The sequence below is a fragment of the Medicago sativa genome, chromosome 2 (assembly GCF_051527215.1).
Source record: "Medicago sativa cultivar Bolivia chromosome 2, Bolivia_mono, whole genome shotgun sequence".
Classification (NCBI taxonomy): Eukaryota; Viridiplantae; Streptophyta; class Magnoliopsida; order Fabales; family Fabaceae; genus Medicago; species Medicago sativa.
This window is the reverse complement of record NC_140750.1, coordinates 87231849-87248224: the sequence shown is the minus strand read 5'-3', so window position 1 is coordinate 87248224 and position 16376 is coordinate 87231849. Positions and strand designations below refer to the sequence as shown.

Below are 16376 nucleotides of genomic sequence, written 5' to 3'. Positions count from 1 at the left end.
CAATTCAATACAAATCGGCCACTTTATGGCCTTCCTAGTAAAAATGGGTCGAAAACGAGTAATGTCCCAAATTAACGAGGAGATTTTCTTAACCTCCATTCTGGCCGAATTTTTAGAGAATGCAAAAATATCCCATGGATGTCGTAGTTATGTTGTTTACCTATCCAACGAATTGTCACACGCTAAAATTCAATGCATATCGGCCACTTTATGGCCTTCCTAGTAAAAATGGGTCGAAAACGAGTAATGTCCTAAATTAACGAGGAGATTTTCTTAACCTCCATTCTGGCCGAATTTTTAGAGAAAGCAAAAATATCCCATGGAAGTCATAGTTATGTTGTTTACCTATCCAACGAATTGTCACACGCTAAGATTCAATGCAAATCGGCCACATTATGGCCTTCCTAGTAAAAAAGGGTCGAAAACGAGTAATGTCCTAAATTAACGAGGAGATTTTCTTAACCTCCATTTTGGCCGAATTTTTAGAGAATGCAAAAATATCCCCTGGAAGTCATAGTTATGTTGTTTACCTATCCAACGAATTTTCACATGCTAAGATTCAATACAAATCGGCCACTTTATGGCCTTCCTATTAAAAAAGTGTCGAAAACGAGTTATGTCCTAAATTAACGAGGAGATTTTCTTAACCTCCATTTTGTCCGAATTTTTAGAGAATGCAAAAATATCCCATGGAAGTCGTAGTTATGTTATTAACCTATCCAACGAATTGTCACATGCTAAGATTCAATACAAATCGGCCACTTTATGGCCTTCCTAGTAAAAATGGGTCGAAAACGAGCAATGTCCTTAATTAACGAGGATTTTTTCTTAACCTCCATTTTGGCCGAATTTTTAGAGAATGCAAAAATATCCCATGGAAGTCGTAGTTATGTTATTAACCTATCCAACGAATTGTCACATGCTAAGATTCAATACAAATCGGCCACTTTATGGCCTTCCTAGTAAAAATGGGTCGAAAACAAGCAATGTCCTAAATTAACGAGGAGATTTTCTTAACCTCCATTTTGGCCGAATTTTTAGAGAATGCAAAAATATCCCATGGAAGTCGTAGTTATGTTGTTTACCTATCCGATGAATTGTCACACGCTAAGATTCAATGCAAATCGGCCACATTATGGCCTTCCTAGTAAAAAAGGGTCGAAAACGAGTAATGTCCCAAATTAACGAGGACATTTTCTTAACCTCCATTTTGGCTGAATTTTTAGAGAATGCAAAAATATCCCATGGAAGTCGTAGTTAAGTTGTTTACCTATCCAACAAATTGTCACATGCTAAGATTCAATACAAATCGGCCACTTTATGGCATTCCTAGTAAAAAAGGGTCGAAAACGAGTAATGTCCTAAATTAACGAGGAGATTTTCTTAACCTCCATTTTGGCCGAATTTTTAGAGAATGCAAAAATATCCCATGGAAGTCGTAGTTATGTTGTTTACCTATCTAACGAGTTGTCACACGCTAAGATTCAATGCAAATCGGCCACATTATGGCCTTCCTAGTAAAAAAGGGTCGAAAACGAGTAATGTCCCAAATTAACGAGGAGATTTTCTTAACCTCCATTTTGGCTGAATTTTTAGAGAATTCAAAAATATCCCATGGAAGTCGTAGTTATGTTGTTTACCTATCCAACGAATTGTCACATGCTAAGATTCAATTCAATACAAATCGGCCACTTTATGGCCTTCCTAGTAAAAATGGGTCGAAAACGAGTAATGTCCCAAATTAACGAGGAGATTTTCTTAACCTCCATTCTGGCCGAATTTTTAGAGAATGCAAAAATATCCCATGGATGTCGTAGTTATGTTGTTTACCTATCCAACGAATTGTCACACGCTAAAATTCAATGCATATCGGCCACTTTATGGCCTTCCTAGTAAAAATGGGTCGAAAACGAGTAATGTCCTAAATTAACGAGGAGATTTTCTTAACCTCCATTCTGGCCGAATTTTTAGAGAAAGCAAAAATATCCCATGGAAGTCATAGTTATGTTGTTTACCTATCCAACGAATTGTCACACGCTAAGATTCAATGCAAATCGGCCACATTATGGCCTTCCTAGTAAAAAAGGGTCGAAAACGAGTAATGTCCTAAATTAACGAGGAGATTTTCTTAACCTCCATTTTGGCCGAATTTTTAGAGAATGCAAAAATATCCCCTGGAAGTCATAGTTATGTTGTTTACCTATCCAACGAATTTTCACATGCTAAGATTCAATACAAATCGGCCACTTTATGGCCTTCCTATTAAAAAAGTGTCGAAAACGAGTTATGTCCTAAATTAACGAGGAGATTTTCTTAACCTCCATTTTGTCCGAATTTTTAGAGAATGCAAAAATATCCCATGGAAGTCGTAGTTATGTTATTAACCTATCCAACGAATTGTCACATGCTAAGATTCAATACAAATCGGCCACTTTATGGCCTTCCTAGTAAAAATGGGTCGAAAACGAGCAATGTCCTTAATTAACGAGGATTTTTTCTTAACCTCCATTTTGGCCGAATTTTTAGAGAATGCAAAAATATCCCATGGAAGTCGTAGTTATGTTATTAACCTATCCAACGAATTGTCACATGCTAAGATTCAATACAAATCGGCCACTTTATGGCCTTCCTAGTAAAAATGGGTCGAAAACAAGCAATGTCCTAAATTAACGAGGAGATTTTCTTAACCTCCATTTTGGCCGAATTTTTAGAGAATGCAAAAATATCCCATGGAAGTCGTAGTTATGTTGTTTACCTATCCGATGAATTGTCACACGCTAAGATTCAATGCAAATCGGCCACATTATGGCCTTCCTAGTAAAAAAGGGTCGAAAACGAGTAATGTCCCAAATTAACGAGGACATTTTCTTAACCTCCATTTTGGCTGAATTTTTAGAGAATGCAAAAATATCCCATGGAAGTCGTAGTTATGTTATTAACCTATCCAACGAATTGTCACATGCTAAGATTCAATACAAATCGGCCACTTTATGGCCTTCCTAGTAAAAATGGGTCGAAAACAAGCAATGTCCTAAATTAACGAGGAGATTTTCTTAACCTCCATTTTGGCCGAATTTTTAGAGAATGCAAAAATATCCCATGGAAGTCGTAGTTATGTTGTTTACCTATCCGATGAATTGTCACACGCTAAGATTCAATGCAAATCGGCCACATTATGGCCTTCCTAGTAAAAAAGGGTCGAAAACGAGTAATGTCCCAAATTAACGAGGACATTTTCTTAACCTCCATTTTGGCTGAATTTTTAGAGAATGCAAAAATATCCCATGGAAGTCGTAGTTAAGTTGTTTACCTATCCAACAAATTGTCACATGCTAAGATTCAATACAAATCGGCCACTTTATGGCATTCCTAGTAAAAAAGGGTCGAAAACGAGTAATGTCCTAAATTAACGAGGAGATTTTCTTAACCTCCATTTTGGCCGAATTTTTAGAGAATGCAAAAATATCCCATGGAAGTCGTAGTTATGTTGTTTACCTATCTAACGAGTTGTCACACGCTAAGATTCAATGCAAATCGGCCACATTATGGCCTTCCTAGTAAAAAAGGGTCGAAAACGAGTAATGTCCCAAATTAACGAGGAGATTTTCTTAACCTCCATTTTGGCTGAATTTTTAGAGAATTCAAAAATATCCCATGGAAGTCGTAGTTATGTTGTTTACCTATCCAACGAATTGTCACATGCTAAGATTCAATTCAATACAAATCGGCCACTTTATGGCCTTCCTAGTAAAAATGGGTCGAAAACGAGTAATGTCCCAAATTAACGAGGAGATTTTCTTAACCTCCATTCTGGCCGAATTTTTAGAGAATGCAAAAATATCCCATGGATGTCGTAGTTATGTTGTTTACCTATCCAACGAATTGTCACACGCTAAAATTCAATGCATATCGGCCACTTTATGGCCTTCCTAGTAAAAATGGGTCGAAAACGAGTAATGTCCTAAATTAACGAGGAGATTTTCTTAACCTCCATTCTGGCCGAATTTTTAGAGAAAGCAAAAATATCCCATGGAAGTCATAGTTATGTTGTTTACCTATCCAACGAATTGTCACACGCTAAGATTCAATGCAAATCGGCCACATTATGGCCTTCCTAGTAAAAAAGGGTCGAAAACGAGTAATGTCCTAAATTAACGAGGAGATTTTCTTAACCTCCATTTTGGCCGAATTTTTAGAGAATGCAAAAATATCCCCTGGAAGTCATAGTTATGTTGTTTACCTATCCAACGAATTTTCACATGCTAAGATTCAATACAAATCGGCCACTTTATGGCCTTCCTATTAAAAAAGTGTCGAAAACGAGTTATGTCCTAAATTAACGAGGAGATTTTCTTAACCTCCATTTTGTCCGAATTTTTAGAGAATGCAAAAATATCCCATGGAAGTCGTAGTTATGTTATTAACCTATCCAACGAATTGTCACATGCTAAGATTCAATACAAATCGGCCACTTTATGGCCTTCCTAGTAAAAATGGGTCGAAAACGAGCAATGTCCTTAATTAACGAGGATTTTTTCTTAACCTCCATTTTGGCCGAATTTTTAGAGAATGCAAAAATATCCCATGGAAGTCGTAGTTATGTTATTAACCTATCCAACGAATTGTCACATGCTAAGATTCAATACAAATCGGCCACTTTATGGCCTTCCTAGTAAAAATGGGTCGAAAACAAGCAATGTCCTAAATTAACGAGGAGATTTTCTTAACCTCCATTTTGGCCGAATTTTTAGAGAATGCAAAAATATCCCATGGAAGTCGTAGTTATGTTGTTTACCTATCCGATGAATTGTCACACGCTAAGATTCAATGCAAATCGGCCACATTATGGCCTTCCTAGTAAAAAAGGGTCGAAAACGAGTAATGTCCCAAATTAACGAGGACATTTTCTTAACCTCCATTTTGGCTGAATTTTTAGAGAATGCAAAAATATCCCATGGAAGTCGTAGTTAAGTTGTTTACCTATCCAACAAATTGTCACATGCTAAGATTCAATACAAATCGGCCACTTTATGGCATTCCTAGTAAAAAAGGGTCGAAAACGAGTAATGTCCTAAATTAACGAGGAGATTTTCTTAACCTCCATTTTGGCCGAATTTTTAGAGAATGCAAAAATATCCCATGGAAGTCGTAGTTATGTTGTTTACCTATCTAACGAGTTGTCACACGCTAAGATTCAATGCAAATCGGCCACATTATGGCCTTCCTAGTAAAAAAGGGTCGAAAACGAGTAGTGTCCCAAATTAACGAGGAGATTTTCTTAACCTCCATTTTGGCTGAATTTTTAGAGAATTCAAAAATATCCCATGGAAGTCGAAGTTATGTTGTTTACCTATCCAACGAATTGTCACATGCTAAGATTCAATTCAATACAAATCGGCCACTTTATGGCCTTCCTAGTAAAAATGGGTCGAAAACGAGTAATGTCCCAAATTAACGAGGAGATTTTCTTAACCTCCATTCTGGCCGAATTTTTAGAGAATGCAAAAATATCCCATGGATGTCGTAGTTATGTTGTTTACCTATCCAACGAATTGTCACACGCTAAAATTCAATGCATATCGGCCACTTTATGGCCTTCCTAGTAAAAATGGGTCGAAAACGAGTAATGTCCTAAATTAACGAGGAGATTTTCTTAACCTCCATTCTGGCCGAATTTTTAGAGAATGCAAAAATATCCCATGGAAATCATAGTTATGTTGTTTACCTATCCAACGAATTGTCACACGCTAAGATTCAATGCAAATCGGCCACATTATGGCCTTCCTAGTAAAAAAGGGTCGAAAACGAGTAATGTCCTAAATTAACGAGGAGATTTTCTTAACCTCCATTTTGGCCGAATTTTTAGAGAATGCAAAAATATCCCCTGGAAGTCATAGTTATGTTGTTTACCTATCCAACGAATTTTCACATGCTAAGATTCAATACAAATCGGCCACTTTATGGCCTTCCTATTAAAAAAGTGTCGAAAACGAGTTATGTCCTAAATTAACGAGGAGATTTTCTTAACCTCCATTTTGTCCGAATTTTTAGAGAATGCAAAAATATCCCATGGAAGTCGTAGTTATGTTATTAACCTATCCAACGAATTGTCACATGCTAAGATTCAATACAAATCGGCCACTTTATGGCCTTCCTAGTAAAAATGGGTCGAAAACGAGCAATGTCCTTAATTAACGAGGATTTTTTCTTAACCTCCATTTTGGCCGAATTTTTAGAGAATGCAAAAATATCCCATGGAAGTCGTAGTTATGTTATTAACCTATCCAACGAATTGTCACATGCTAAGATTCAATACAAATCGGCCACTTTATGGCCTTCCTAGTAAAAATGGGTCGAAAACAAGCAATGTCCTAAATTAACGAGGAGATTTTCTTAACCTCCATTTTGGCCGAATTTTTAGAGAATGCAAAAATATCCCATGGAAGTCGTAGTTATGTTGTTTACCTATCCGATGAATTGTCACACGCTAAGATTCAATGCAAATCGGCCACATTATGGCCTTCCTAGTAAAAAAGGGTCGAAAACGAGTAATGTCCCAAATTAACGAGGACATTTTCTTAACCTCCATTTTGGCTGAATTTTTAGAGAATGCAAAAATATCCCATGGAAGTCGTAGTTAAGTTGTTTACCTATCCAAGAAATTGTCACATGCTAAGATTCAATACAAATCGGCCACTTTATGGCATTCCTAGTAAAAATGGGTCAAAAACGAGTAATGTCCTTAATTAACGAGGAGATTTTCTTAACCTCCATTTTGGCCGAATTTTTAGAGAATGCAAAAATATCCCATGGAAGTCGTAGTTATGTTGTTTACCTATCCAACGAATTGTCACATGCTAAGATTCAATGCAAATCGACCACATTATGGCCTTCCTAGTAAAAAAGGAGCGAAAACGAGTAATGTCCTAAATTAACGAGATTTTCTTAACCTCCATTTTGGCCGAATTTTTAGAGAATGCAAAAATATCCCATGGAAGTCGTAGTTATGTTATTAACCTATCCAACGAATTGTCACATGCTAAGATTCAATACAAATCGGCCACTTTATGGCCTTCCTAGTAAAAATGGGTCGAAAACGAGCAATGTCCTTAATTAACGAGGATATTTTCTTAACCTCCATTTTGGCCGAATTTTTAGAGAATGCAAAAATATCCCATGGAAGTCGTAGTTATGCTGTTTACCTATCCAACGAATTGTCACACGCTAAGATTCAATGCAAATCGGCCACATTATGGCCTTCCTAGTAAAAAAGGGTTGAAAACGAGTAATGTCCCAAATTAACGAGAGATTTTCATAACCTCCATTTTGGCTGAATTTTTAGAGAATGCAAAAATATCTCATGGAAGTCATAGTTATGTTGTTTACCTATCCAACGAATTGTCACATGCTAAGATTCAATACAACTTTATGGCCTTCCTAGTAAAAATGGGTCGAAAACAAGCAATGTCCTAAATTAACGAGGAGATTTTCTTAACCTCCATTTTGGCCAAATTTTTAGAGAATGCAAAAATATCCCATGGAAGTCGTAGTTATGTTGTTTACCTATCCGATGAGTTGTCACACGCTAAGATTCAATGCAAATCGGCCACATTATGGCCTTCCTAGTAAAAAAGGGTCGAAAACGAGTAATGTCCCAAATTAACGAGGACATTTTCTTAACCTCCATTTTGGCTGAATTTTTAGAGAATGCAAAAATATCCCATGGAAGTCGTAGTTAAGTTGTTTACCTATCCAACAAATTGTCACATGCTAAGATTCAATACAAATCGGCCACTTTATGGCATTCCTAGTAAAAATGGGTCAAAAACGAGTAATGTCCTTAATTAACGAGGAGATTTTCTTAACCTCCATTTTGGCCGAATTTTTAGAGAATGCAAAAATATCCCATGGAAGTCGTAGTTATGTTGTTTACCTATCCAACGAATTGTCACATGCTAAGATTCAATGCAAATCGACCACATTATGGCCTTCCTAGTAAAAAAGGGGCGAAAACGAGTAATGTCCTAAATTAACGAGATTTTCTTAACCTCCATTTTGGCCGAATTTTTAGAGAATGCAAAAATATCCCATGGAAGTCGTAGTTATGTTATTAACCTATCCAACGAATTGTCACATGCTAAGATTCAATACAAATCGGCCACTTTATGGCCTTCCTAGTAAAAATGGGTCGAAAACGAGCAATGTCCTTAATTAACGAGGATATTTTCTTAACCTCCATTTTGGCCGAATTTTTAGAGAATGCAAAAATATCCCATGGAAGTCGTAGTTATGTTGTTTACCTATCCAACGAATTGTCACACGCTAAGATTCAATGCAAATCGGCCACATTATGGCCTTCCTAGTAAAAAAGGGTTGAAAACGAGTAATGTCCCAAATTAACGAGAGATTTTCTTAACCTCCATTTTGGCTGAATTTTTAGAGAATGCAAAAATATCTCATGGAAGTCATAGTTATGTTGTTTACCTATCCAACGAATTGTCACATGCTAAGATTCAATACAACTTTATGGCCTTCCTAGTAAAAATGGGTCGAAAACAAGCAATGTCCTAAATTAACGAGGAGATTTTCTTAACCTCCATTTTGGCCGAATTTTTAGAGAATGCAAAAATATCCCATGGAAGTCGTAGTTATGTTGTTTACCTATCCGATGAATTGTCACACGCTAAGATTCAATGCAAATCGGCCACATTATGGCCTTCCTAGTAAAAAAGGGTCGAAAACGAGTAATGTCCCAAATTAACGAGGACATTTTCTTAACCTCCATTTTGGCTGAATTTTTAGAGAATGCAAAAATATCCCATGGAAGTCGTAGTTAAGTTGTTTACCTATCCAACAAATTGTCACATGCTAAGATTCAATACAAATCGGCCACTTTATGGCATTCCTAGTAAAAATGGGTCAAAAACGAGTAATGTCCTTAATTAACGAGGAGATTTTCTTAACCTCCATTTTGGCCGAATTTTTAGAGAATGCAAAAATATCCCATGGAAGTCGTAGTTATGTTGTTTACCTATCCAACGAATTGTCACATGCTAAGATTCAATGCAAATCGACCACATTATGGCCTTCCTAGTAAAAAAGGGGCGAAAACGAGTAATGTCCTAAATTAACGAGATTTTCTTAACCTCCATTTTGGCCGAATTTTTAGAGAATGCAAAAATATCCCATGGAAGTCGTAGTTATGTTATTAACCTATCCAACGAATTGTCACATGCTAAGATTCAATACAAATCGGCCACTTTATGGCCTTCCTAGTAAAAATGGGTCGAAAACGAGCAATGTCCTTAATTAACGAGGATATTTTCTTAACCTCCATTTTGGCCGAATTTTTAGAGAATGAAAAAATATCCCATGGAAGTCGTAGTTATGTTGTTTACCTATCCAACGAATTGTCACACGCTAAGATTCAATGCAAATCGGCCACAATATGGCCTTCCTAGTAAAAAAGGGTCGAAAACGAGTAATGTCCCAAATTAACAAGGAGATTTTCTTAACCTCCATTTTGGCCGAATTTTTAAAGAATGCAAAAATATCTCATGGAAGTCATAGTTATGTTGTTTACCTATCCAACGAATTGTCACATGCTAAGATTCAATACAACTTTATGGCCTTCCTAGTAAAAATGGGTCGAAAACAAGCAATGTCCAAAATTAACGAGGAGATTTTCTTAACCTCCATTTTGGCCGAATTTTTAGAGAATGCAAAAATATCCCATGGAAGTCGTAGTTATGTTGTTTACCTATCCGATGAATTGTCACACGCTAAGATTCAATACAAATCGGCCACATTATGGCCTTCCTAGTAAAAAAGGGTCGAAAACGAGTAATGTCCCAAATTAACGAGGAGATTTTCTTAACCTCCATTCTGGCCGAATTTTTAGAGAATGCAAAAATATCCCATGGATGTCGTAGTTATGTTGTTTACCTATCCAACGAATTGTCACACGCTAAAATTCAATGCATATCGGCCACTTTATGGCCTTCCTAGTAAAAATGGGTCGAAAACGAGTAATGTCCTAAATTAACGAGGAGATTTTCTTAACCTCCATTTTGGCCGAATTTTTAGAGAATGCAAAAATATCCCATGGAAGTAGTAGTTATGTTATTAACCTATCCAACGAATTGTCACATGCTAAGATTCAATACAAATCGGCCACTTTATGGCCTTCCTAGTAAAAATGGGTCGAAAACGAGCAATGTCCTTAATTAACGAGGATATTTTCTTAACCTCCATTTTGGCCGAATTTTTAGAGAATGCAAAAATATCCCATATGGAAGTCGTAGTTATGTTATTAACCTATCCAACGAATTGTCACATGCTAAGATTCAATACAAATCGGCCACTTTATGGCCTTCCTAGTAAAAATGGGTCGAAAACGAGCAATGTCCTAAATTAACGAGGAGATTTTCTTAACCTCCATTTTGGCCGAATTTTTAGAGAATGCAAAAATATCCCATGGAAGTCGTAGTTATGTTGTTTACCTATCCGATGAATTGTCACACGCTAAGATTCAATGCAAATCGGCCACATTATGGCCTTCCTAGTAAAAAAGGGTCGAAAACGAGTAATGTCCCAAATTAACGAGGAGATTTTCTTAACCTCCATTTTGGCTGAATTTTTAGAGAATGCACTACTACAAAATATATATTTTACATCATGGGGGTTTTAGTTTTCACATCAGTCGCAAAATAACTGAAGGGAAACATACAGACTTTGAGTTTTTACATCAGTTGACATATGCACATGAGGGGAATTCTTAATAGCATGTACCATTTACATCAGTGGATAATTGGAATGAAGGAAAAAAAACGCGGTGGCATTTTCGCAATTTAAGTGAAAACTCTGGCTATCTTGTTTTTACATCAGTGGATGAGAATTGCCTGATGGAAAAACAAACTTTCACCTTTACCTTATCCCTTCATATATCGTAAAAACACAAAACACATCCACGCTTTTCACTTCTTCTCCGTTTTTCATTTTTTCACTAAATTCCAAATCACGATCACCTTCCAATCACCGTCCACCACCGTCCAATCACCGTCCACCATCGTCCAAACACAACGCCAAACCCTTCTTCGTTTTTCATTAGCGAATATTTCTGGGAGTGAAAAAGATTCGAACAGGTTTCAGAAGCCGATTTCGAAACAACAATAAACAAGTTCGGATCTCAAACACAAAAAGAGAAGCAGCGAGAATTAGCACAACAAGCTCGGAACAGAAGCAAAGAGGACGAATCCGAACCAATTCAAAGCTTCATCAAGCCAAAACTGTCCAGATCCGTACCGAGTTCAAAGAAGCAGATGAAGCTGAGACCGTGACAGAGGTAAATCGTAGTTCATGTTATGTGTATATCCTGTTCGTTCTTGTTCTTCTTTTTCCGGAAATTTTCGCAACTCAATCCTTAGATCTACGTTTCTTCATTGAGTTTTTGAAAAAACTAAAGCCGGATTTGAACTCTACGGAGAAGAGGAATACCAAAACTGTGTTTGTTTTTTAAAATGGAGGTGGTTGTTACCTCCGGAGCGTGGCCGACCGACCACCGTGCCGGATCTGTTTGTCTTGCCGGAGAAGGTGATGCATCAGTTGATGTGTTTTAGATTTCTGTTTGGTTTTGCAGGGAAAGCTACTTGTATAATTAAAAATAAAGAAATCACATATGTATTAAATGTGAACCAACCCATTGACTTGTTTCTCGATTTAACATTTCAGTGTAAAATGTAATTCATTAAAATGGGTTTCTTGACCAATTTTGTCATGTGTGTGTTCTCTGCACTACTTATCAAACAATAAGAAAAAGAATCCATGCAAATTAAAAAATATGCTACATACATTCAGGAAAAACAGTAGAACGTGATAATGTCACAGTTGGCATATACTCATCAATACTTAGAATGCTAAATGTGAGCTTAAATATACTTGATTATGCACAACATTTGTTGGTTCTGGTTACTAGCCATGAAAGATTGAACTAAACCTGCACACTGGATTCTACTTCAGTGCTAATGAATTCAACTTGTTGACTGAGTTACTTTTTGCATACTTTAATTTGGTTATGCGCAACATTTAGCATAAATAACACTCAATAACTTGAGACTGTTTTTTCAAGAGTAACAAAGTAGCAATTCTTTTTATTAACATTTGTTCATATTTATTTATCTAAATTGCGTAATTTGTTTCGAAATAGTTTACTAAATGGAATATAATTTACAAAGGATAAGTTACATACTGCATCTTAATTTACGACAGAGGTTACCCTACTTAATGTGCTAATGCAGGTTAGCTTATCGTAGAGGTTGTTTTAAGCAACCACTAATGCACATTGTTATCATCATACCTTCGGTACAAAACCTTTCTTCTATGTACATGATATGTTTTGTATGAGAGTTCTCTTTATCCTTGTTCTCAAGTCTTTGCCACACTTTTCTCGGTTCACAAGATACCTCATCTTTTGTGTGACTCTTTTTTCGCTCACGCCTCTGTCCATACAAGATCATCCTTCCGACTTTCATGCATTTCTCTGTTTAGGGGACTCTCACATTGAAAGAGAAAACTAGTGAAATTACTAAATACCAATTTAAGTATTCTAATGTCATCAAACTAGTGAGGTGTCTAAAAAATTTATAAATTGTAAGCTAGATTTTTTAATTTCATACAATTTTATTTGTCATCAAACTTAACGGCTAATATTGTTATTAAGCAGGGATTTGATGACACCAATATTGGAGAAAGGGCATAGCAGGGTCCCTGTCTATTATGAGGAGCCTACAAATATCATTGGACTTATCCTGGTATACAATACAATGTGTTATTTTTCCTTTAACCTTTCAACATTTAACAATTTTGTATCAATTTTGGAACATAGATTAATAAAGTAAAATTTTGTATCAATGATGAGATTGATTTGCTACTAGAACCATTTTTGGTACTACAAATTTTGTACCATTTTTGGTACTACAAATTTTGTATGATGAGATTGATATAGATGCTTCCTAATTTTAGATCAAGAATTTGTTAACTATTGATCCAGAAGAGGAAGTACCTGTGAAAAGTGTGACCATACGCAAAATACCAAGGTATTTTATTTTGTAACAAAATGATATAGCATTATATTAAGTTATATATATATATTAATATTAACCATAACTCCAAATTTTAAAAATTATTAAATTTATTGACAGGGTTCCAGAAACGATGCCACTGTACGATATATTGAATGAGTTCCAAAAGGGCCATAGTCACATGGCTGTTGTTGTGAGACATTTTGACAAGACAGGGCAACAATCTTCCAACAATAATTGCACTGGTAAGTGAGCATATGCATGTTATGTTATGAAGGACGAACACTTCTGAGATTAGCCATGTTTCGGTGTCGGACACGTGTCGTATCTGACACCGATACGACACTACCACATATAATTATACTAAATTATGTGATTTTCTCAAATTTTTAACGGTGTCGGCGTGTTCGATGTCCGTATTTGTGCTTTATAAGTTATAATCAAGTTACTTTATAAGAATATTTTTTTATATTATGATAAAATTAAGCTCCTTTTGTTGAAATTGTGTTGTGAAATATATATAGATTCAGTAAGAGATGTGAGGGTGACTATTGATGGGGAGAAGAATAATCCTCAAGAGAAAGTGTTGAAAAACAAAATGCAACTTCATAAGAAAAACAAAATGCAACTTCTTCATGATAACTTTATCTCGGATTCTGGTTTGTTAAATGATGGTGAGTAGATAAAACTTCACTGTTTCCTTCCTAGTAGTAGAAATAACACGTTTCTTAAACTCTTTACTTGCCTAGGTGGGAGGCACATCAAATTCCTAAAGTGAAGGTATCCAAACTTGATAGAAGTAAACTTAACAAGGAACAAAGTGCTTATATGCCCCAGATTCCTGATATTGCCAAGTGTCCTGAGCATCTGTTGCCATTGAAACAATGGGAGGATATATCTCTTGCAGAATATTTAGTACTAAGAGAGGTATAGTGTTCTAGAACTCATCTCTGTCTTTTGGGAGTGGAGTGTACTGATTTTTGTTTAATAGTATATACTAAGGACTGACCCTTGTTTCCCAATTTTGTTATTTCAGAATCTGTCACGTATTGAAGGTTCAAGTGCCACGCATTCTGGCAATCTACAATCTCTTTTGTGAAAACTCAACATCTGGACTTTTAGGGTCAATGACAAGTTTCACTTTGCACTTGACAATAATCAGGTGATGTTATAAACTCGTTTATTATTTTCTGCATTTAACTAGTACTTTGTTTATGCGTTTATGGCTTTGGTTTTGCCTATTTTACCATGTTAATGTGTTGTGTTAGCTTGAGAAGAACACTAGTGATTGATTATATATCATGATTTTTGTTTCCATGTTCCTGATTAGTTTTTTTCTCTCTTTCAATTGAGTGTGCTATAGATTTTGTTTGCAGACTAAGAACTTGTGATCAGATCACAATTGAGTGTTCAATTGTGGTTATTATTGCGAATTTTCATTTTTGCACATATAAATTTGGGTCATGTGCTACAGAGTTTATCATCTGTATGGGTGCTATCAGAATGGAGTTTATCATCTGTATGGGTGCTATCAGAATGGGTAGAAGAAGAATCTGTCGCTATTTTGAAATAGATGTATTTTTATCAAAATCTAGTTTCAGTTTTTCTTTGATACTGCATGTTCTATTTTGTTTATGTGTAAATTATTCTTTCTACGCTGTGTATTTTTTTTTATGCAGGCATAACATCTCAAACGTGTCAACTTTCATGATGAAGACCTGAAATAGTTGCAAGAAAATCACCAGTTTCATATGCAGGAGTGGCACTAGCAGCAGCTTATTCTAAGTAGTTAGCATTGCAAAATGTTTTATAGTATGTTGCTTTTAAAAATTTGACTATGACACCTTAAGTGACTAGATTATTCTGTCTTTTTTATTGAGTTTTGATTAGTTAAAATTCAGATGGTTTGTCCTAATATTTGATTAGTTTGAGTTTGTTTGTTTGTTAACTTTTAATTGTGTTTGCCTATTGAAACAGGATCTATGATAGCTTGTAAAATAGCAGCAATGGTTCCTGATAGAGTTCTCTCATTGACTTTGCTAAATGCAACGGGTGGAGATTTTCAATATTTTCCAGAGGTATATCTCCCTTTTATAATTCTTTGAAAAGTTTTGATTTATTTTTACGGCATTGTGATTAGAGCATTAGGAAGGGGTCATTGTTTTTCACAATGCTACTTTGATTGGGACACTCATCTTATTTCATTATGTTTGTGTTAGATAGATATGTTATGGAACCTATGGATGCTTCTGTCAGATATGTTGCTTATATATGTTATAGATATGTTTGTGTCGACTATGTGATGCTTAGCATGTTACCAACAAAAGATAGAATATCTACAGGTGTGTATGTGTATACAGCTCTTTATTAGGAAAGTAACATTGTATTTCATGATTCAAGTCGAGACACTCATGCTATTTCATTTTGTTTGTGTCAGATATGTTGTGGAATGCTGTTGAATCCCAACCATGTTTGTGTCAGACAATGTTAATTGATCAAGTTGATAACAAAGTGAACTTTGCATCTTTTAACTCCATATATTTTAGTAGATTAGCATTAGTCATATCACTTACAGAGATCATCTCCTTAGGAATCAGGCCAAGACTTAGGAATCAGACCTCTTCTGTTTTCACTTGTGTATTTACGCTATATTCTTTTGAAAGTATACTTGTGAGGGTTATAAATTAAATTTTGTATATGTTAGCTTTTTAGCTTCCTTTTTGGCATTAAAATATCATTTTTTTCCTTCATATTTCTAATATAAATAAAAGAAAAGAACATGGTCTCAAGCTGATTTTGTAAGCAGTAATAATAAAGCATAATTTTTTTTTTAAAAAACTGAAGTTTTCACATCGGTGGGATAGAAGACTGATGATAAATATAATTATTTAACTTCAGTGTCTATCATAAAACTGAAGTGAAAACCCTGATCTTAAATTTTAAAAAGAACGTATCACATCAGTGGGAAAAAAGCCTGATGTAGAAATATTGCTATTACATCAGTCCGTACCTGATGTGAAATGACGTGCACATTCTACATCATATCACTTTACATCAGTTGCCACCTGATGTGAAAAGTAGTTTCCAACTGATGTGAAAACTGATTTCTGTAGTAGTGATGCAAAAATATCCCATGGAAGTCGTAGTTAAGTTTTTTACCTATCCAACAAATTTTCACATGCTAAGATTCAATACAAATCGGCCACTTTATGGCATTCCTAGTAAAAATGGGTCAAAAACGAGTAATGTCCTAAATTAACGAGGAGATTTTCTTAACCTCCATTTTGGCCGAATTTT

General features: G+C 35.5%; 1 protein-coding gene across 8 annotated transcripts; it reads left to right on the top strand.

The window, feature by feature from the left end:
- The first annotated feature begins 10649 nt into the window (after positions 1–10649).
- On the top strand, positions 10650–15777 carry LOC146951646 (DUF21 domain-containing protein At2g14520-like). Of its 8 annotated transcripts, none has more exons than XM_085747663.1 (11): positions 10650–11344; positions 12722–12809; positions 13021–13094; positions 13200–13324; positions 13604–13753; positions 13829–14006; positions 14116–14241; positions 14759–14864; positions 15057–15157; positions 15303–15421; positions 15517–15777. In XM_085747663.1, exons 2-6 carry the CDS (start codon positions 12729–12731, stop codon positions 13855–13857), a joined length of 459 nt encoding a protein of 152 aa, XP_085603789.1. In that variant the 5' UTR covers positions 10650–11344; positions 12722–12728; the 3' UTR covers positions 13858–14006; positions 14116–14241; positions 14759–14864; positions 15057–15157; positions 15303–15421; positions 15517–15777. The 8 variants fall into 8 exon arrangements, with proteins under 8 accessions (XP_085603789.1, XP_085603784.1, XP_085603790.1 ...); XM_085747658.1 differs by having other exon boundaries at positions 14759–14891; XM_085747664.1 differs by lacking the exon at positions 14759–14864.
- Positions 15778–16376: the final 599 nt, after the last annotated feature.